A 22556-nucleotide genomic window follows, 5' to 3' on the forward strand; every position below is an offset into this window, starting at 1 on the left:
ATGAAGTTACAAATGAGGAAAGAAATGTGGAACCAGAAAAGGTAGACTTTTATGGCGACATAAATACTGAGATTAAAAGATTAAATCAAGTGATGTTGCAAATGAATACAGTAGAATTAAGATAATGGCATAACGACAATGTTATGAGTTGTGTCAATTACAAGACCAGTGAACTCATATCACCACGACTGACACACTGTTAGAAAAGAAAAAAAAAAAAGGGAAAAGAAAAAGTGGAGAGGAATTATGGTAATAATACATTATGCTTAATTTGTTGGTTTGGGAAAATTGTTGTTGGGAATTAGATATTCCCGTTTGTGATTGTAATCATATACAATTTATTTTCTTAGAGTAGTGCTAAAATACCTGCATGAGTTAATTTTTGAACTATATTAACCTGAAAGCATTTGTGGATGCTATTCTTAGTTTAGTAGTGAAATACATACCTGATTGAATATTATTTGTGTGACGCATATAAATGAATATAACTTTTAAATGTTTTAAGGAAAAACAACAAATTGTTGAATGTGAAACTGTCGGAAGACATACATGATTATGCTGATTTCATGGTAAGATGTACCCTGTCTGATTCAGTGTGTGTGGAAAGCAGATTCAGATGTGACTGAGCATAAGGATAAGACGAGATCACATTTTGAAGGGAGTGCTAACGGAAGTGGGAAGAAGTTCGAGAAAGAAAATTTGTGGCTAAAATGAAGTTAATCGCGGCATACACCCTCTTTCTCAAAGAATGATGAAGACATTCTCCCATGTAACTTGGAGATGGATGCTTACCTTCACCAAGGAAATTTATGTGACCATTTGCCTGGATCACACTGCAACATATGAAAGGAAGGCGATCACTTACTCTTGCTTGAAGGCTTCGAACATTCATCACATCAGAAGTTGCAGGACAACGACATTTTACCTGCAACCTCTGTGAAATGCGGGGACATATGTTATTACTTCACCAACTTCCGGGGAACCAGCATGGAGCTGCAAACAAACGGCTGTGCCCTTGTCACAACAGCTGTGCGCGATTCTGCTGGTTGCTCCTGGTATGGACCATGAATGACCTGAACACCATGGTCCCAACATCATTGTGGATGCATCCGGCATCCCTGTTCCACATCTTGCTGGCCAATCAACGTCACACCAATACTTGCTGCCCACTCACAATGAGGGAGGAGGCAAGTCGACTACAACTGGGCAAAGGCCTTGTTCAGGAAATTACTATGCTACAGCAAGAGTGGCAAGAATGCTACATGGAGAGCAGGGTCAGTCTATGACTCCGTGCAGTTATTACAACAGCAAGACCCTACACGAAGTAGTGCAGGTGCTATGAAGACATTAGGAGAAAATGTTTCATACCTGGATTCAAACACAAGTGATCAGCCCTTCCTTTCAAACAAAGAGTCAACATTTGTGTAGAGGCAAACATTTTTGCCAGATGTTGCAGATGCTTTACAAAACTTGAAGATGAAGTGAAATTGTTGTATCTTGGTGATGGTGAAGTGTTGTTTTGAAAAGATATTTGTGATGCAAATGCAATAGATCGAACAATATGGAAGGAGTCAATGACCAACGAAATGTTTTGTGATTCTTGCAGGAGGACGGTGTATGCCTAAGGGAAGTGGATTACCAAAGTTATGGTTTGAATACTTGTATTGATATTTACTTGTAGTGATTGATTATTTACTTATACTTGTATTGATGTTTACATGGAGTGATTGATTGTTTACTTATATTGATGTTTAGATTAATGGTTAATATAAACAAAAACAAAAAGATGAGGGAATTGTGGAAATGTAACTCATTGATTAGAACTGGTAACTCATTGATTGGAACTGGTAACGAGGAAGAACCAACGACTTGAAATGAATGTCAGGAATGTGCACGAAAGTAGTAATGACTTGTTCACCTGGTCACAGCCCCAGGCTAGAGCACTCTCCTATTGTAAGGCAAATATAACTCACAGCAGGAGGGGAGCGAGTTGGTGCCAGTAAGGCGAGCGGGATGACGGAGCAACCTTTCAGCGGAGAAGGGATTAACTCAAGTGTGCCGATATAAACCAGAACAGACTTTGATTCAGGAGCACTTGTCCTCAGAAGCCCTGCCCGACGAACGAACGAATACCAACGAGTACGGCGCTACGGAGAAACATCGGCTGAGAAAGAGGGACTATGCGGATAGAGCTATCTGGTCCATTGAGTTAACGGTAGTTATTAGTATTTGAATGAAGTGAACAACTAGTTAATAAAGTCTGGATCTTTGTAAACCTGTTTTCCGGTCATTGGTCTTGAGTCCCAAACCACTTCCACGACATCACCCTGGAGGTAGAAATCTAACCAGCGATATTCATTTTGAGGCCACTCTAGTTAGACCTTTGCGATTATTGTCAGTTGTTCCTCCCTGTTTATAAGCTATAATTCTGCACAGTGCACTTTATTCTTCCAAAACTAAACCATAAGAGTGTATTTTTAAGTGACATCATAATTTTGTTGCACACTGTGGCGTGTGGCAGTTGAGTGGTCATTATATGTAATTCATCCTGTATTATTATGTTTATTGTCAGTATTTTTGTTTTGGCATAAGTGTTTTCTTCTGCAGGAGAATGGACTTTTAAAAATACAATACTGTTGTGAATTTTGGGGTAGAGTAATATATAGATCAGGTAGATCTGTGTCGATATCATGCTCCCGATTGTTGTGAAGAAGATCAAGCATTTTGATGTACATAAGTAGAGGACTTGTCTAGCCCGGATGTCGGATTAAGCTCGTACATTTGTGGTCATACAAGGATGGCCTCGTGTTCACTCGAGTAGGGATTATGCTAATTCCCCTGTGTGTGAGACCTTGTGATTTATCCATTGTCCCTTATGGCACTACACCAACAGACACTAGGTATGCCCAATAGCAGCACACACACTAATACAATTCCCCCCACAATAAAACTCACCGGAAGTGCAGGCAGGAAGCGCCCACGCATTGCGCCAACATGGCGATAAAACATTGAGCAAGCAGGCAATAGACATGCCCAGAGGGCAGCTATTGGACGAGACACCACTAATAGGGAGACGAGGCAGGATGAAGCCCGCCGATTGGTAGAGGGTGGGGCAAGAAGCTTCCCTCTGATTGGTGGAAGGAAGGCTGAGAAGGAAGCCGAGGACCGATTGGCTTTATTTTTTATAATTATTATTTTATTTTTTGGGGGAAAATCTTTTTTTTCAACTTAAGTTTTCAACTTCAATTGTTTATAAAATGTGATATCACGTATATTACAAATACATTTGAATATTGAATATTTTGAATTATTGTTTGAATTATGATTGGTTTAAACCATGACAAAACGGCAACTCGGGTACAGTCATTTGTCTATATATCTACACATCTGGGCAGTGTCTGTGTTCTCACTTAACGACTCCCTAAAACTTTTGTTTCCATGGTTGTGAAGTGTTTTTAATAACGTTGTGGTGGTTTTGAATCATGTGGTGGTGAGGTATTTTGAATTGTGTGGTGGTGAGGTGTTTTTAAATGACGTGGTGGTGAGGTGTTATTAAATCACATGGTGGTGAGGTGTTTTTAAATCACATGGTGGTGAGGTGTTTTGAATTACGTGGTGGTGAGGTATTTATAATTACGAGGTGGTGAGTTGTTTTGAATTATGTGGTGGTGAGGTGTTTATAATCACGTGGTGGTGAGGTGTTTTTAAATCACATGGTGGTGAGGTGTTTTGAATTACGTGGTGGTGAGGTATTTATAATTACGTGGTGGTGAGGTGTTTTGAATTATGTGGTGGTGAGGTGTTTATAATTATGTGGTGGTGAGGTGTTTATAATTATGTGGTGGTGAGGTGTTTTTAATTATGTGGTGGTGAGGTGTTTTTAATTATGTGGTGGTGAGGTGTTTTTAATTATGTGGTGGTGAGGTGTTTTTAATTATGTGGTGGTGAAGTGTTTTTAATTATGTGGTGGTGAGGTGTTTTGAATTACGTGGTGGTGAAGTATTTATAATTACATGGTTGTGAGGTGTTTTTAATTATGTGGTGGTGAGGTATTTATAATTACGTGGTGGTGAGGAGTTTATAATCACGTGGTGGTGAGGTGTTTTTAAATCACATGGTGGTGAGGTGTTTTTAAATCACATGGTGGTGAGGTGTTTTGAATTACGTGGTGGTGAGGTATTTATAATTACGTGGTGGTGAGGTGTTTTGAATTATGTGGTGGTGAGGTGTTTATAATTATGTGGTGGTGAGGTGTTTATAATTATGTGGTGGTGAGGTGTTTTTAATTATGTGGTGGTGAGGTGTTTTTAATTACGTGGTGGTGAGGTGTTTATAATTATGTGGTGGTGAGGTGTTTTTAATTACGTGGTGGTGAGGTGTTTTTAATTATGTGGTGGTGAGGTATTTATAATTACGTGGTGGTGAGGTGTTTTGAATTACGTGGTGGTGAGGTGTTTATAATTATGTGGTGGTGAGGTGTTTTTAATTACGTGATGGTGAGGTGTTTTTAATTATGTGGTGGTGAGGTGTTTTGAATTACGTGGTGGTGAGGTATTTATAATTACGTGGTGATGAGGTGTTTTTTAATTATGTGGTGGTGAGGTGTTTTTAATTATGTGGTGGTGAGGTGTTTTTAATTACGTGGTGGTGAGGTATTTATAATTACGTGGTGGTGAGGTGTTTTTTAATTATGTGGTGGTGAGGTGTTTTTCTGCATGGTGTGTCTCACAGCATGGATGTGTGTATTTTCTGAACATGACGAGCACATCTCAACTTTAATGTTCCACTTTGTTATTGAACGACCAATTCAGTTTTGAGCTTTACCCATTGAAATTTGTCATCAAGGGAAGAAGGGATGTGTGTGGGGACAAAGCAAAAAAATAAATAAATAATTGCTCTAGAGATTTCAAAACTGTTTTTTTAATTACTCTTCCAGAAAATCTGCTAATCTTGCCAACTTAGCACCTGGTACCCAGCCACCTTTCCTGACCTTCAATGGTGGAGTCAAAACAGACACACTCAAGATTGAAGAGTTCCTTGAAGATATCCTTTGCCCTCCAAGGTTTGTTTGTCTCTGTCTCTGTCTCTCTCTCTCTGTAACATACCTGCTTGAATGTTTGGCTACCATGGTGTATTCCCTTATGGAGAATGCAACAACTTTCATAAACAATGCAATGGAAGCAGTTATGTCGAGAATATATGACAGCAGTCAGTCATACATGCCTGGCATCGTATGAAGTAATTTGAGCAATACGTAACTTTAGCATCCTAGTTATGATAACACTTCAAAGTCGAGATACAAAGACTACACAACATGTAACATGAATTTATTCATTGTAATATCAATGTTATTATTACTCCCGCCAGGGAGTAATGCATTCGATCGTGTCAGTGTCCGTGTCCGTGTGTGTGTGTGCGTGTGTGTGTTCGTGTGTTTGTGAACAAGATATCTGCAAAGGTTCTGAACTGATTTGGATGAAAGTTGGTGGGATGATTGCCCTTGGGATAAGAAAGAATTGATTAGTTTTTGGTGAAGCTCAGGATATTATTCCGGATCCAGGAATTTTTTGAAGGATTGTTTACCATTGGAAGACAGGGCTCATTTTTTTTTAACATTATCTTCTATATATTCTATATTTAACATTGTGATATGAAAATAGTTTTCATATTTGTTGTAAATGTCGTTTAAACTCGTGGTTACGCATTAGAGCGGTGTATTTTGTTAGCAGCGTCGTCTTCAAGGTTCTTTTTTTTTCTTTTCTAATAAAGACATATTCTGTCATTTTAAAACCACCAAAGTGTGTATTAGGTTTCCCCGTTTCATAAAATGTATCGTTTGATACGTATAATGCTTTAAAACTGTTTTTTTTAACCTCAGAAGAGATATCAACATTTATCTCAGCGAATTTCATTCACGGTGTCAGTATTTGATGAACTTATAAAGACTTAGTTCCAGATTTGTCAATGGCTGAGGTATATTAACAAACGAATAAAACAGATTTGGCAAAATTCCAACTCTTTTTTAAAAGATCGCATATTCACCCAGGGTTGTTAGAGGCTGAAGAAGAAGGAACCTCGCATGGCCTTCCCAGGCCAAAGAAATCATTCTGGTTCTGGCTCTGCGGTTTTCGGGTTTATTACTCCTGCCAGGGAGTAACGCATTCGATCCTGTCCGTCCGTGTGTGTGTGTGTTTGTGTGTTTGTGAACAAGATATCTGGAAAAGTTCTGAACGGATTTGGATGAAAGTTGGTGGGATGATTGCCCTTGGGATAAGGAAGAATTGATTAGTTTTTGGTGAAGCTCAGGATATTATTCCGGATCCAGGAATTTTTTTGGGAAAGATTTTTTTCTGTTTTACTGCATTAAAGCTTTTATTCTTATTCTTAAATGATGTTTTTCTCCTCTAATCCCGAGATATATCAAAACAAATTCTCTGACCATTAGGGCTTACTTTCTTTTTCATTTATTGTTTTGGGGAGAGGGGATGTTAGACAAAACGTATTGTTGCGGATCTCGGATTACGGGGCTCCCCTTACCGAGGGGGGTTTAATCCCCTCGTCTATTAAGCTGGCCGTCCGAGTCCTAGAAGATATCGCGCTCCTTTGCGGGGTTGAGGTTGATCAGGGTGACTGGTCAACGGGTTCCCAGATACCTTTGCCAACCTCTTCGCAAAGCAGGGCGATACTTCTGCTCGAGCCACGGACAAGATGGAAGATTGCCGAGTGGTTTAGCAATCCGAAGCTCGAGCCGTTAGCAATAAAATTAACCCGATCCTGAGCGTTGGCCAAATCGTGCCATGTATATCAATGGAGAAATCACTAAAGCGACTGGATGAGAGGAAACCCAAAAGAATAAGAAGGAAGAACACAGGTTTATGAATTATGTACAAAACCAAGGAAGAAACAAAAGGTAAGACTGTACAGGAAGAGGAAGAAGCAGATACACAGGGCAATCCTTAAACACTCTTATTTTATCACACGCCCAGTACAGTACAAACACACTTACACGAATGGGGAATAGCAGGGATGAAAGTTCCAGGCGATGGGGTCCGGTCCAGGCTTCGGATCCGCTGCAAAGAATGGCAGGCAGCTTCGCGTGTCGTTGGTGCGCGACTGGACCTTATAATTATGCGAGGGACTGGGACGCCACGTACATAATCTTCGTGCCAACTCTCTCTCGCCCAACGTTCATCTCAGAGGGTACCCTCGCGCAGATCGCTCAATGCAGTGACAATCAATCGAGTGCTCCCCACGATGTTAGTTCACAATTACCTCCCCTCGCGCAGTCCATCAAAGGGCTTGGCGCTCGCACTTATATGATCGTGCGTTGAAATCAAGCTGCCCTCATAGGGCTACGCCCACTAACGAGCTCACCTCAGCCCTGGTTGGCTGGTGGGGGCTTACCGGCCACACCCTGGTGGTGAGTTGACGTGGCCACACCTCGTTCTTGCCGCTCCGCCCCCTTCTTCTCCAAGCCTGACCTCATGTTCAATGGCGTTTGGAGCCAGCGCTAAGGCAGCGATGACGGCTCAATGCAGCGAACGCTGCTAACCCAGCCACGTGATAATTTGGAGAGAGAGAGAGAGAGAGTGCATAATGAGCGAAATGGGGCCTATCTTATTTGATTAATGCAATGCAGATTCAACTATTGGGAACAGATCCTTAACTAGAACACATACTAATGAGATAACTAAAGAAGAAGCCTATGGTGTCCTTCGTGTTGCAATATGACCTAACTAGGGTGCGACCTTTGACCTTTACACAAAAATGGGAATATTTACAGGGGATTATTTATAAGGGATATTACAATATTTACAAAGTGGAGGGTTCTAAAAACCACAACACTGCACCCTCATTACCTCCAGGGCCGTCCCGGCCCGACAGAACTTTAACTTAGTGTGACACTCAGGTGTGGTAACCCTCTACTATTAACTTCACCCTGAGTGCGACATTTTTAAAAACAACTAAGTATGTCCCGCCTGCTGCATTGCATTCTGTCTATCAGACTCATGCCCACAGAATAACAGAATCACGGAATTAATTTTCAAACTACACATTGACGGTGGGGAGCATTATTTACAAAGACACTAGTTGGTATTTACACGCGAACCCAGGACCTGTGTTTTTGGAAACAAAAAGAAGATCTTTTGAGAAGAGGAAAGGCATACACTGCACTGCACCGATACCACCAGCACCAATAAGCACCAAAAACACCAAAGCACCAAAATGCCAAAAAGCACCATCCGGTGCACAGTCATCACAGTTCAAATAATAATCAGCAGATGACGTGCGACATCTTCTCTGCTGGGCCGATGTTTTTGGCTGCTGGGCCGATGTTCCTGGACGACTTCTTGCTTGCTGCCTAGTTGGTACTAAAAAGAAGGCACAAAACATGTCCATTTCTTTAATTATGGCCAGCAGGGGCCAACTAAGGTGGTCCACCTGCATGGCTTAGGTGCCACCTTTACCGTGGTCCGCAAGCAAGCTCTCCCTGGCCACAATAGCCTGTCCCCAGCAGAGGTGCCAGGCCCCAAAATGTGGGGTCCATGAATGTGGTACTTGGCCACAGACCTGTGGTCCATATGGTGGTGCTTGGCCACAACAACGTGCGGTCCATACGTGTGGTACCGGTCCAGGCAGGCAGCAGTGAGGGCGCGGGCACACAACTGCGACACCTGCACACTTTCCCCTCTGCACACAAAGACCACGGTCCATGAGTGAGGAAAGACGACAGAGCAGGGTTAGCGGGGTGCAAGGGCGCAAGAGCACACATCAACACAAGGTAATGCAGAGGTGAGGTGCGCAGGAGAGCGAGCCGAGAAAGCTCGTCCCTACCATACGTTCCCCCCCTGTCACCTAATCTACCCTTGCCCTTACCCCGTATTTACACAATTTACAAATTCGTCGCTACGTCTTGTCTTCCCCATATCTCCCCTCTATACCAAATTCGTCATCAATCCCAATTTCTCATTAATCCCTCTATTCCAAATTTACCATCAATCTCTCATAAGGAGGAAGAGATGGAACAATGAGCAATGTCACACCCACGTCATGATGCGTCTTACATACCAGACATTTGCACAAACCGGTGGTGGGGAGTCCTGTCACCCTGGTGAGTGGATGCAGATGGTGCCAATAGACTTCCAATCCTAACTACCTTCTAAATGACTTTAAAACTTTTACTCTAGCCGGGTACGTTCCCTGCAAAACCATTGGCCATTTTACACGATGTGGTTCTAAGAACCGAACTCCCATTGACCAAACTGTGGTGCTCACCAATTTGGGGTCTCACTCCCCCGATCCTACTCCCTGTGCCCTCACACAATTTCAGGGCTGGGTCGTGTGGCGCTCCCAGCAGGTCTGCTCACCTGCACACCTCCGCCACTGTAGTTGTCTCCCGAGCTTACCTGCTCCTTACCCTAACCTACATGGGGAAGGCCCTCTGGCACTCTCACCCCACTACCGCCCTCTCTGGCGTCGGGCTACCCGGGTCCGTCCTCCGGATCCTCAGGCCCCATTGAACTCTACTGGCTCCCAGAGCCTACCTGCAGCCTCACCTGGCCGACAGACTAACAGTGGTGGAGTGCCCATTTAACCATACGTACTAACAGGCCACATGCCCAGCCAATTTACTCCACTAATGCACCCCTCAAAGCAGTACTCTGCTTCTCTCGCACCACAGATGTCAATATCCAACCACAATTTACCTACTCTCTCTACCTACTTTTAAACTACCCTCCCCGGGTATTCGTGAAGGGGTCCATCTTCCCACATCCACTCTTCCACACCATGCACTCCACTCCACATATTCCACACTACTCACTCCACACCATCGATTCCATACTCCATTTATTCCATACCATCTATTCCATACAACCATTCTCCATACACCTGTACTTTCACTTGCACACCTTGTGCCCACACACCTGGTGGCACTTGCACCCTCCTTTCCTCCAGGCACATTCACTCAATCCAAGCAATGACACACATCTCTCACGAGCATTGCCTCACTTCATCACCCTCACCACAAACACACAGCATCATCTAAGCTGACTACTCCCTTCTGAAACTCGTGCTCCCCATCTTCCCTTATACTAATCACTCCCTCATCGTTATCATCCAAACTAAGCTATTCTGCATCCCCACTACAGGTATAAATGTCGCTACTTAAAGCTACAGTTACCTATTGTCAGCTATTTCCCGAATCATTAACCTAACCCTCCCGGGCTAGTTTACACAGCCAATCCCCATAAAACTATAGCTCCTTTGCCCCAGGCGTGTGAGGGATGGTAGGGATATCACCCCCCGACACTGGGTATCAATTTCCAACCATCACTATTCCGAATTTCGAATCACTAGTAATTTCAAGCCAATTCCCTATCAATTCCAAACAATAACACCATCATCATCACAGTCCGCTATATCTGAGCCTCCTCGGTATGTCCATGCATTCTTTACAGCTCGGCTTCGCAAAGCTGAGCAATGCATGCGGGTGGTTTGGGTCTACTGTAGGTTGAGTCCGTCCGGCATTCGATTCAGGGGAGGAGGTTTCGTCGGGCCAAGGCTCAAGGCACCATCCCGGTGCAAGGCTTTGTGCTGCCACGCGCGATGGCCCAGCCTTCCCCGGGTGGAGCGCCACCACCACAAGGGGGCGCCGCGCCGGCCCCTCCTACCTCCCCTCAAATTGGGCCGCCCGCTTTGCCTGGCAAAGCGCGGAACCGACCGTGCAGGGCGGGGCCCGGCGCGGATCGCGCACGGCGGTTCTTTTGAAACCGCCGTGATTACGACCCTCGCCGGTTCCCCCAGTACACAACGAACACCGCGCACCGAGGGCTCGCGTCGGCTATACGTCGGCCTAAACGCTGTCCCGGTCAACGTCGATGCTTGACTTGCATGCTCACATGCATACGCGACCCCTTTTACACTCACACATCCAGGTGTCTCCATACACTCCGTACATTTCGTCACCGCCCTCTCTCTCCGTGCACACCACCCAGGCACACTCATTCCGCTCACAGACTCCATTCCACACCTCTCCTCCGTTACGTCCTCCGTAACACTCGTGGGTGTGCACTCTTACCACTCACTCGTGGGTGTGCACTCTTACCACTCACTCGTGGGTGTGCACTCTTACCACACTCACGGTGTGCACTCTTACTCTTGCACATACCCACTCACGCGCTCTGATGTGCCCTCCCGCACATGCGCCACAACCAACTCAGGTGTGCGTTCTCGCACACCCGCCACAACCAACTCACCCTCTGTATCACAATCACTCCCACTATCACACTCTGCCGTGCATTCTCCCTCGCACTCGGTATCACACTTGCGCTTCGGCGCCGTTCGCACACGCGCGCCATTGCCATTCATAACGCGCACCACGGACCTTTTACGAGCTCCCGGGTTACGCCTGCACCCCAAGCACGCGAAAATTCTTTTTGCACCAAACACAACGCGACTCACCTGGGCGCTTCCTCTTCTTTGTTCCTCCACCACCTGCAAACTTTCATTGGGGTTAATAAGCACGGCATCATGATGCGAACATGGACCTTGGGCACATTCCATTTCTCCCTGTCGCGAGTGCTTTTCTACGTCCGGCGTCTTTTCTAACCCAATTTCCACTATTTCTTTTCCAATTTGAATTAATTATTTTTCCTTGTGAAGCCCGACGACCGCTGGCGCGCTTACAATTTTTTCTACTTCGGCGGTCGCCGGCTTCCCCATACCCCAGGTCGCGATCTCTATCCCGGTCATTTTAACTGCGCTCTGCTCTGCCTCGCTCAACCCCGCGCTCCTCGAGTCGCGTTACCTCGCTGCGTACCGATGCGCCTCTCCCGCCTGCCATGTGGTCTCGGTTCTCCCCACATTTTTGTATGCGGTCACTCATTCTGTTTCCAAACCCCTCAATTTAGTTTCCTAATCCCCCCAATCTGCTTCCTAATCCCCCCAATTTGCTTCCTAATCCCCCCAATTTGCTTCCCAAATCATTTTTTAGTCTGCCAATTTGGTCTGCCATATCATTCCTCAATTCATTTCTCAATCCCATATTCCCCATTTGTATGGCTGCATGAATCTGCGCCATGAGGTCCTGCACATTCATCCCCCCGATTTGTGCAGCGGGCGCGGCCCTTGTTGCCACGTGTGAGGCGCCGCCATCTTGTGCACCTGCAACCCCCGCTACCGCACCTTCTTTGCTTTCCTCCTGCATTACTCCCACCTCTTCCCTGGGGTCCTGGGTCGATTCTACCTCCTCATTCTCCCCTACCGGCATCCAATCGCCTTGATTATCCATGGCACGACCTTAATTTGGGTTTTAAAAATAATTTTGGCCTCTCCTAATTTTTTCGACCAAATTTTTTAGATGAATTAAAAACTGTAGTTCGGGTCCAATCCCACTCCCCGACACCAATTGTTGCGGATCTCGGATTACGGCGCTCCCCTTACCGAGGGATGTTTAATCCCCTCGTCTTTTAAGCTGGCCATCCGAGTCCTAGAAGATATCGCGCTCCTTTGCGGGGTTGAGGTTGACCAGGGTGACTGGTCAACGGGTTCCCAGATACCTTTGCCAAACTCTCTGCAAAGCAGGGCGATACTTCTGCTCGAGCCACGGACAAGATGGAAGATTGCCGAGCGGTTTAGCAATCCGAGGCTCGAGCCGTTAGCAATAAAACAAACCCGTTCCTGAGCGTTGGCCAAATCGTGCCACGTATATCAATGGAGAAATCACTAAAGCGACCGGATGAGAGGAAACCCAAAAGAATAAGAAGGAAGAACACAGGTTTATTAATTATGTACAAAACCAAAACCAAGGAAGAAACGAAAGGTAAGACTGTACAGGAAGAGGAAGAAGCAGATACACAGGGCAATCCTTAAACACTCTTATTTTATCACATGCCCAGGACAGTACAAACACACTTACACGAATGGGGAATAGCAGGGATGAAAGGTCCAGGTGATGGGGTCCGGTCCAGGCTCCGGATCCGCCGCAAAGAATGGCAGGCAGCTTCGCGTGTCGTTGGCGCACGACCGGACCTTATAATTATGCGAGGGACTGGGATGCTGCGTACATAATCTTCGGGCCAACTCTCTCTCGCCCAACGTTCATCTCAGAGGGTACCCTCGCGCAGATCGCTCAATGCAGTGACAATCAATTGAGCGCTCCCCGCGCAGTTCGTTCACAATGACCTCCCCTCGCGCAGTCCGTCAAAGGGCTTGGCGCTCGTGCTTATATGATCGCATGTTGAAATCAAGCCACCTTCATAGGGCTACGCCCACTAACGAGCTCACCTCAGCCCTGGTTGGCTGGTGGGGGCTTACCTGCCACGCCCTGGTGGTGAGTTGACGTGGCCACACCTCGTTCTTGCCGCTCCGCCCCTTTCTTCTCCAAGCCTGACCTCGTGTTCAATGGCGTTTGGAGCCAGCGCTGAGGCAGCGATGACGGCTCAATGCAGCGAATGCTGCTAACCCAGCCACATGATAATTTGGAGAGAGAGAGAGAGTGCATAATGAGCGAAATGGGCCTATCTTATTTGATTAATGCAACGCAGATTCAACTATTGGGAACAGATCCTTAACTAGAACACACACTAATGAGATAACTAAAGAAGAAGCCTATGGTGTCCTACGTGTTGCAATATGACCGAGCTAGGGTGCGACCTCTGACCTTTACACAAAAATGGGAATATTTACAGGGGATTATTTATAAGGGATATTACAATATTTACAAAGTGGAGGGTTCTAAAAACCACAACAGTATTATTCCAACGAAACCCACGGCGGGAATATGCGCTCTACTGAGTGGCGTTCTAGTTTACCAATGGATTTGAAAATGCTACTTGTTGCTTACTTGCTTGATGCTCAGCATTTAAAAAGGATATAGCATGGACAAACAGCCATCGGTTGGCAACCCTTGTGCAAGTGCTGATGGCCTTCTCCTGCAATGAAGTTCCTTTTGTCAGGGATCATATTATTATATAATTATGGCCACTGTCTCCCAACCATCTCTATAATAATAAAAGATAAAGTGTGCATGTGTATCAGTGTGTCTCCTCCATAACTCCAAAACCATGAAACCTAGCGGCCCCAAGCTTTGCAAGCATATGAACGGACCTCCACGGGAGTGCTGGAATGAATACCGGATGTATGGGTGAATTCAAACACACCTTTTGAAGATAATCAGCGAGATGATCATCATCAAAATACAAAAGAAATCCTTACCAGGATTGCGGTGCGCCATCTTGGTCAGTCTACTGTCACCTCGCAGGAGTCTTAAGCCGCCATTTTGTTGCAGGCCTTTTTTCATGCCTGGTGGAACTGGTTGGGCGCATTTGGTATTCTTTAATTAAATTTATTTAATAAACATTTTTTTCATCTTTTTGTGCGATCTGCTTTCATTATATATAGATACCGATTTTAAAAAAAACCCAAAATGCCCAACATCGAATCAAACCTCATGTTCGGAACTCTGCCATGTTGGTTCTAGCTGTGAACACATTTTGTGAGCTCTGTGGCTTGATAAATATTTGAATTTAATTCACCAATTTCCCACTTGAATTTCACTTTTAAAGAACTCGAGAGATAAACCTTTGTGGTTGTTGTTTTGGTATACTTTGTGGCTTGCCTTTTTCTTGCTGTTCGGTCCGTGCAGCAATGCAATGGAACTTGAAACAGGCCACAACGGTTTCTGAATGATAAAGCACTCAAAATTTATTTTTGCAATGAAAGCAATATGGAGGTTACATATTGAATAAGATCCTGGGTGCATGGTGGGTATCCTTGAATATGTTGGGTAGAGATTGAATAAGATCCTGGGTGCGTGATGGGTATCCTTGATTATGTAGGGTAGGGATTGAATAAGTCCAGGTTTACGTGATGGGTATCCTTGATTATGTTGGGTAGAGATTGAATAAGATCCTTGGTGCATGATGAGTATCCTTGATTATGTTGGGTAGAGATTGAATAAGATCCTGGGCGCGTGATGGGTATCCTTGATTATGTAGGGTAAGGATTGTATAGGTCCAGGTTTACGTGATGGGTGTCCTTCATTATGTAGGGTAGAGATTGAATAAGATCCTGGGTACGTGATGGGTATCCTTCATGATGTATGGAAGCGATTGAATTAGATCCTGGGTGCGTGATGGGTATCCTTGATTATGTAGGGCAGAGATTGAATAAGATCCTGGGTACGTGATGGGTATCCTTCTTTATGTAGGGGAGAGATTGAATAAGATCCTGGGTACATGATGGGTATCCTTCATTATGTAGGGTAGAGATTGAATAAGATCCTGGGTGCATGATGGGTATCCTTGATTATGTAGGGAAGAGATTGAATAAGATCCTGGGTACGTGATGTGTATCCTTCATTATGTAGGGTAGAGATTGAATAAGATCCTGGGTGCGTGATGGGTATCCTTGATTATGTAGGGTAAAGATTGAATAAGATCCTGGGGACGTGATGGGTATCCTTCATGATGTAGGGAAGCGATTGAATAAGATCCTGGGTGCATGATGGGTATCCTTGATTATGTAGGGTAGAGATTGAATAAGATCCTGGGTACGTGATGGGTATCCTTCATTATGTAGGGTAGAGATTGAATAAGATCCTGGGTACATGATGGGTATCCTTCATTATGTAGGGTAGAGATTGAATAAGATCCTGGGTGCATGATGGGTATCCTTGATTATGTAGGGAAGAGATTGAATAAGATCCTGGGTACGTGATGTGTATCCTTCATTATGTAAGGTAGAGATTGAATAAGATCCTGGGTGCGTGATGGGTATCCTTGATTATGTAGGGTAAAGATTGAATAAGATCCTGGGGACGTGATGGGTATCCTTCATGATGTAGGGAAGCGATTGAATAAGATCCTGGGTGCATGATGGGTATCCTTGATTATGTAGGGTAGAGATTGAATAAGATCCTGGGTACGTGATGGGTATCCTTCATTATGTAGGGTAGAGATTGAATAAGATCCTGGGTACGTGATGAGTATCCTTGATTATGTAGGGTAGAGATTGAATAAGATCCTGGGTGCGTGATTGGTATCCTTGATTATGTAGGGTAGAGATTGAATAAGTCCAGGTTTACGTGATGGGTATCCTTCATTATGTAGGGTAGAGGATTGAATCAGAGCCTGGGTGCGTGATGAGTATCCTTGATGATGTTGGGAAGAGATTGAATAAGATCCTGGGTGCGTGATGGGTATCCTTGATGATGTTGGGAAGAGATTGAATAAGATCCTGGGTGCGTGATGGGTATCCTTGATTATGTGGGGAAGAGATTGAGTAAGTCCAGGTTTATGTGATGGGTATCCTTGATTATGTCGGGTAGATATTGAATAAGTCCAGGTTTACGTGATGGGTATCCTTGATTATGTCGGGTAGATTTGAATAAGTCCAGGTTTACATGATGGGTATCCTTGATTATGTGGGGAAGAGATTGAATAAGTCCAGGATTACGTGATGGGTATCCTTGATTATGTCGGGTAGATATTGAATAAGTCCAGGTTTACATGATGGGTATCCTTGATGATGTTGGGAAGAGATTGAATAAGATCCTGGGTGCGTGATGGGTATCCTTGATTATGTGGGGAAGAGATTGAGTAAGTCCAGGTTTATGTGATGGGTTTCCTTGATTATGTCGGGTATATATTGAATAAGTCCAGGTTTACGTGATGGGTATCCTTGATTATGTGGGGAAGAGATTGAGTAAGTCCAGGTTTATGTGATGGGTATCCTTGATTATGTCGCGTATATATTGAATAAGTCCAGGTTTACGTGATGGGTATCCTTGATTATGTGGGGAAGAGATTGAGTAAGTCCAGGTTTATGTGATGGGTATCCTTTATTATGTTGGGAAGAGATTGAATAAGTCCAGGTTGATGTGATGGGTATCCTTGATTATGTTGGGAAGATATTGAATAAGTCCAGGTTTACATGATGGGTATCCTTGATTATGTTGGGAAGATATTGAATAAGTCCAGGTTTACGTGATGGGTATCCTTGATTATGTGGGGAAGAGATTGAGTAAGTCCAGGTTTATGTGATCGGTATCCTTTATTATGTTGGGAAGAGATTGAATAAGTCCAGGTTGATGTGATGGGTATCCTTGATTATGTTGGGAAGATATTGAATAAGTCCAGGTTGATGTGATGGGTATCCTTGATTATGTCGGGTAGATATTGAATATTGTCGCCACACTACCACTGGAGTGCCTTCGTCCCCTGTTTGATGGCATTCTCCCATTTCCAGATAGATTTAAGTGCATGATTCTTTAGTGAGGATGGAAAAGTTGATGGTGGAAAGTTAGATCCGCTGTCGTGAAAAATCTTTTTCCCCACTCTGTTTTTCCACTTTTATTTTATATATATCTTTCCTCCTCATTTTCCTCCTCTCTCTCTCTCTCTCTCTCTCTCTCTCTCTCTCTCTCTCTCTCTCTCTCTCTCTCTCTCTCTCTCTCCCCTTCACATTTCTCCTTTCTGTTCTCTCCTATTTTAAATATCTATTATATTTTAATTGTTTTAGTTTATTTATTTATCATATCTATATTTCCTCCCCCCCACCCCCCCAAACAGCCCTGCTATAAAAAAAAATTACCTTTCGTTTTTATTTAGCATTTTCAAAAACACTCAAATTAACTGCACATGTCTCTGCCTTTCACAACCCTGTTTTCCTTCAAGGTATCCCAAGCTGGCGGTGCAGTACCCAGGATCAAACTCTGCAGGTCGTGACATCTTCTCAAGATTTTCGGCATACATTCGGAACACCAACCTGGCGAGCAATGCTGGTACAAACATTCCAGCAAACACCTCAATCCATTTATAGATGTGTATCTTATAGATAAAGCTCCATGACATAACCACTCACTCACTGATATAAATGTTTAGTGCCTTCTAGATGGGCTAGAAAGTATAAATTTCACATACTGATGTAACTCCAAAACACAATTCCAGGAGAAAAAATCACAAAACTCCATAAATGAAAATATCCGTAAATACAAATTGGCCAGTCGAGCTTCGCTCCCTCGGCTGGGAGAGTGGTGGACCTGGGACTGTGCGAGTTGTGCGTACCTCAGCCGGGAGAAAGGAGTTTGGGGGGAGGGAGAGTGGGACTTGGATTGTACACACAGTTTTTAAAGAGTACGAGTACTGCTCACGCATTCTTCAATTAATTGATTTATTTATTGAATAATTCAAGCAAAAGCCACTTTTATGTAGATTATGTGCAATGGATGTCTCTGTGTCTTTAACTGACAGCAACTAAGCCAAAAGTGCACTTTATCTTTAATATCTGCTTTCCCGCTTGAAATTCAGAAAGCCGCTTAACTATATAATTGATGCGCAAACAGGATGGACGGGTGGCAGATGTCCCACTGGTCATGATGTTTGGAGTCAAGTGTTGGTGTGGCACAGAGTCAATGCTCTCAACATTTAATGTGTCATCTATAGATATAATCTTAAGAGGGACAGGTTAGTAGCTCAATTTCTGGTAAATAAACTCTACACTGATGATGACCAGTGACCCAGAAACACATCTGTTTTCAGAGAATTTTTTCAGAGATGATAATTTCAGTCAAACATTCATTTTCACATTGTCCATTTTGGTTTTGTGTTTTCTTTCCGGTTCTATGGCTATAGCACAGCAGCGGGCACTCATGCATACCTTGGAGATCCTTGATTTGTACCTGACGAGTCCACTGCCCGGAGAACCTGGTGAAGGTCCATCAAAACGTTCGTTTCTAGATGGAAACCATCTCACACTGGCAGACTGCACTCTCCTACCCAAACTGAATGTTATCAGGGTGAGAACACGTTTGCCTGTTTGAAGTGTGGTGTATGTACTTGTATAGGAAGTAGATTAATGAGGATTTCACTCACTCAAATCTTAGGGTTTAATATCAACTTGATTTTTGATTGAATTTCAGTATAAAATTGTATCATTATGACCATATTGTTATTACCTCCACCACCTAAAGTGGATGGACGGAGGTTATGTTTTCACCCCTGTCTGTCTGTGAGCAGGATATCTCAAAGAGTTGTGGACGGATTCGTACGAAATTTGGTCGAAAGGTTTGGTATGTGAGGACAAATTCATTAGATTTTGGTGAAGATCCAGATCTGGATACTAGAATTTACAAGTGATTCTTCACCATTTTGAGTTCGGGCCAATAATAATATGTAGCACAATATCTCAAAAAGTTATGGACGATTCGGACGAACAGGATGTGTGACAGAGAGGAATCGATTTGATTTTCATGAAGATCCAAACCTGCTCTGCATAAGAGATGTTTTAAATTTTGTAAATTAATCGACACCATTGAGTGTAAAACGATAAATAGCACGATATACCATAAAGTTATTGACGAGTTGTGACAAAACTAGGTCAATGAGTTGGGTAGGTGTCCAGAACAAGCCGATTCGATTTTTGTTCAGGTCCAGATCCAGATCCGAGCTATGTGTTCTACCGAGCGCTGTTCTAGCTGTAATTAAACGTATTTGTGCTGTCGGTGAGACAATATAATTGACATTTGCCGCATACCAACCAAATTTTTCAGGGTGGTGGTTGTGGTGGTGTGGTTTTGTAGTTGTACTTTTAAAAAACTCAACTGGACTATGTCCAGCTGAGTTTTTGTCGACACCCAGTGTCCGTCGTCCGTCTGTCTGTCTGTCTGTCTGTCGTCTGTAAACAATTTGACGTCTACGCTCTGAAAGACACAAATATTGATGAAATTTGATGAAACTTGTTATGCAGCATCTTTAAGACATAAACTAATTTGGGATTGCATTTGGGCGTTACACGCCCAAAAATGGGCGCGGCAGGACGGCCATATTGAAAAATCAATTTTTGTCATATATTTTTAGCACATATAAACTATATAGTTTGTGGTTCTATTATGCATATTCTAACCATAGACCAGTTTTGTTCAGGTTCCCTGGAACCTCTAGTTTTTGTATACATAGTCGAGAAAATCAATTTAGGATGGATTCTTTTCATATCTGCTTGTTGTCAAAGATGGAAAGTTGTTTGTTTGGCATGGATAAATATTGTTTTGTGATTTCCTTCTTGCCATGACATGAAATATCTAACATTTTGCATAATCAATACGCATGACACAAATGACAATCAGTTATAACATTGCTGGTACAGAATCCCAACTTAATCTCTGATGCCAGTAGTAAGGTGTGGTATTAAAGCTTGCTCACGATTTCTATTGAATATCGAGAAGAAAGTCTGGTCATATTTGATGTTCTTCTTTCAAAAAAAGAAACAAAATGACGTGAAAATAATAAACAAAATTTAAATGACAAACAAGATGACCTATTACACAATGAAAGGTCTGAGGGACGTTTTGTACTCGGTTTTAGATAAACACTAAGGGCCAAATATATGAAAGGCGTTTAGGGAAAGTCTTGCTAACACACGCGTAACCCTTAAACGCTGAAAAAACATCATTGTACGAGCACAGCTAGTCGCATGTTTAAATAGCAATTTACAAAGGGAGATAACCAGAAATATCATGCTCACAAACAAACAAACAGGAAGATGCCATGCAGAGCACTACTTGCAAAATCCACCTCCACCCCCCAAAAAAAGTTGCCATAGTTACATCAAATTGTCCATTTCATTAAGATTAAAATTGACCATCTTGATCATAGATCGGGTCAATCAGATTAAAATTGATGATTTTTCAGATGAAAATTGATATTAGAAGTTTGACCTTGAGTTGTACTTTGACCTTTGACCTCAAAAATAGTTGGGTTCCCAATTCAATTACGAACTATGTAATTGCTGTTTAATTTCAAGTTAATAGAATAAAAATTGATGATTTTCAAATGAAAATTGATTTTAGAAGTTTGACCTTGCGTTGACCTTTGACCTTTTTACCTTAAAATAGTTGCTTTTACAATTCAGTGATGCACTATGTAATTTCTGTTTAATTTTCAATTTGATAGGATAAAAATTGATGATTTTCAAATGAAAATTGATTTTAGAAGTTTGACCTTGCGTTGACCTTTGACCTTTTTACCTTAAAATAGTTGCTTTTGCAATTCAGTGATGCACTATGTAATTTCTGTTTAATTTTCAATTTGATAGGATAAAAATTGATGATTTTCAAATGAAAATTGATTTTAGAAGTTTGACTTTGATTTGACCTTTGACCTTAAAATAGTTGGTTTCCCAATTCAGTGAGGTACTATGCAATTGCTGTTTAATTTTCAGGTCAATTGGATGAAAAATGACAATTTTAGAAATTTGACCTCAAGATGACCTTTGACCTCAAAATCAATAGGCTTCTTCCGTATGACCAACTCTACCATCTGGGGAAGTTTCGTGAAGATCGGTTTAAAATTGTGACCTGTAGGCAATTGACAGACAGACAAACAGACAGAATAACGCACAAGACCAACCAACATACTTGAAAAATCTTCAATTTTGCAAGTAACAAACAAACAAACAGGTGAAAACTTGTGGAATTTGTGAAAAAACTTGTGAATTGTGTGGAAAAAACACTTTTTGCACTTGTGATAGTGTTGAAAAACCACTTTTCGCACTTGTGTTGGTGTTGAAAAACCACTTTCGCACTTGTGTTAGTGTTGAAAAACCACTTTTCGCACTTGTGTTGGTGCAGGAAACCACTTTTGCACTTGTATTAGTGTGGAAAAAACACTTTTTGCACTTGCGTTAGTGTGGAAAAACCACTTTTCGCACTTGTGTTGGTGTTGAAAAACCACTTTCGCACTTGTGTTAGTGTTGAAAAACCACTTTTCGCAATTGTGTTAGTGCAGGAAACCACTTTTGCAGTTGTATTACTGTGGAAAAAACACTTTTCGCACTTGTGTTAGTGTTGAAAAATCACTTTTCGCTCTTGTGTTAGTGTTGAAAAAACACTTTTTGCACTTGTGTTCGTGTTGAAAAACCACTTTTCGCACTTGTGTTGGTGCAGGAAACCACTTTTGCACTTGTATTAGTATGGAAAAAACACTTTTTGCACTTGTGTTAGTGTTGAAAAACCACTTTTCGCACTTGTGTTAGTGTTGAAAAACCACTTTTCGCACTTGTGTTAGTGTTGAAAAACCACTTTTCGCACTTGTGTTGGTGCAGGAAACCACTTTTGCACTTGTATTAGTGTGGAAAAAACACTTTTCGCACTTGTGTTATTGTTGAAAAACCACTTTTCGCACTTGTGTTAGTGATGAAAAACCACTTTTCGCACTTGTGTTAGTGTTGAAAAACCACTTTTCGCACTTGTGTTGGTGCAGGAAACCACTTTTGCACTTGTACTAGTGTGGAAAAAACACTTTTCGCACTTGTGTTAGTGTTGAAAAACCACTTTTCGCACTTGTGTTAGTGTTGAAAACCACTTTTTGCACTTGTGTTAGTGTTGAAAAATCACTTTTCGCACTTGTGTTGGTGCAGGAAACCACTTTTGCACTTGTATTAGTGTGGAAAAAACACTTTTCGCACTTGTGTTAGTGTTGAAAAATCACTTTTCGCACTTGTGTTAGTGTTGAAAAACCACTTTTTGCACTTGTGTTGGTGCAGGAAACCACTTTTGC

The 22556-nt window shown here is 42.8% G+C and overlaps 1 protein-coding gene across 1 annotated transcript; it reads left to right on the plus strand.

Moving 5' to 3' along the window:
* The first annotated feature begins 2690 nt into the window (after window positions 1-2690).
* On the plus strand, window positions 2691-18823 carry LOC144889170 (chloride intracellular channel protein 4-like). Its single transcript, XM_078769138.1, has 6 exons — window positions 2691-2729; window positions 2894-2900; window positions 4732-4810; window positions 4937-5062; window positions 17679-17785; window positions 18636-18823. Exons 1-6 carry the CDS (start codon window positions 2691-2693, stop codon window positions 18821-18823), a joined length of 546 nt encoding a protein of 181 aa, XP_078625264.1.
* The last annotated feature ends 3733 nt before the right edge of the window (window positions 18824-22556 follow it).

The sequence above is a fragment of the Myxine glutinosa genome, unplaced genomic scaffold, assembly GCF_964187855.1.
Source record: "Myxine glutinosa unplaced genomic scaffold, kmMyxGlut1.1 SCAFFOLD_1401, whole genome shotgun sequence".
NCBI lineage: Eukaryota > Metazoa > Chordata > Myxini > Myxiniformes > Myxinidae > Myxine > Myxine glutinosa.

Bases quoted from the DNA above. Each gene is read 5' to 3' on its own strand.
- LOC144889170 (XM_078769138.1), top strand. From the start codon at position 2,691: ATGCTCCCGATTGTTGTGAAGAAGATCAAGCATTTTGAT. The intron at 5,063-17,678 runs GTTTGTTTGTCT...TTTTCCTTCAAG, and splicing joins GATATCCTTTGCCCTCCAAG to GTATCCCAAGCTGGCGGTGC. The intron at 17,786-18,635 runs GTACAAACATTC...CTATGGCTATAG, and splicing joins CAACCTGGCGAGCAATGCTG to CACAGCAGCGGGCACTCATG.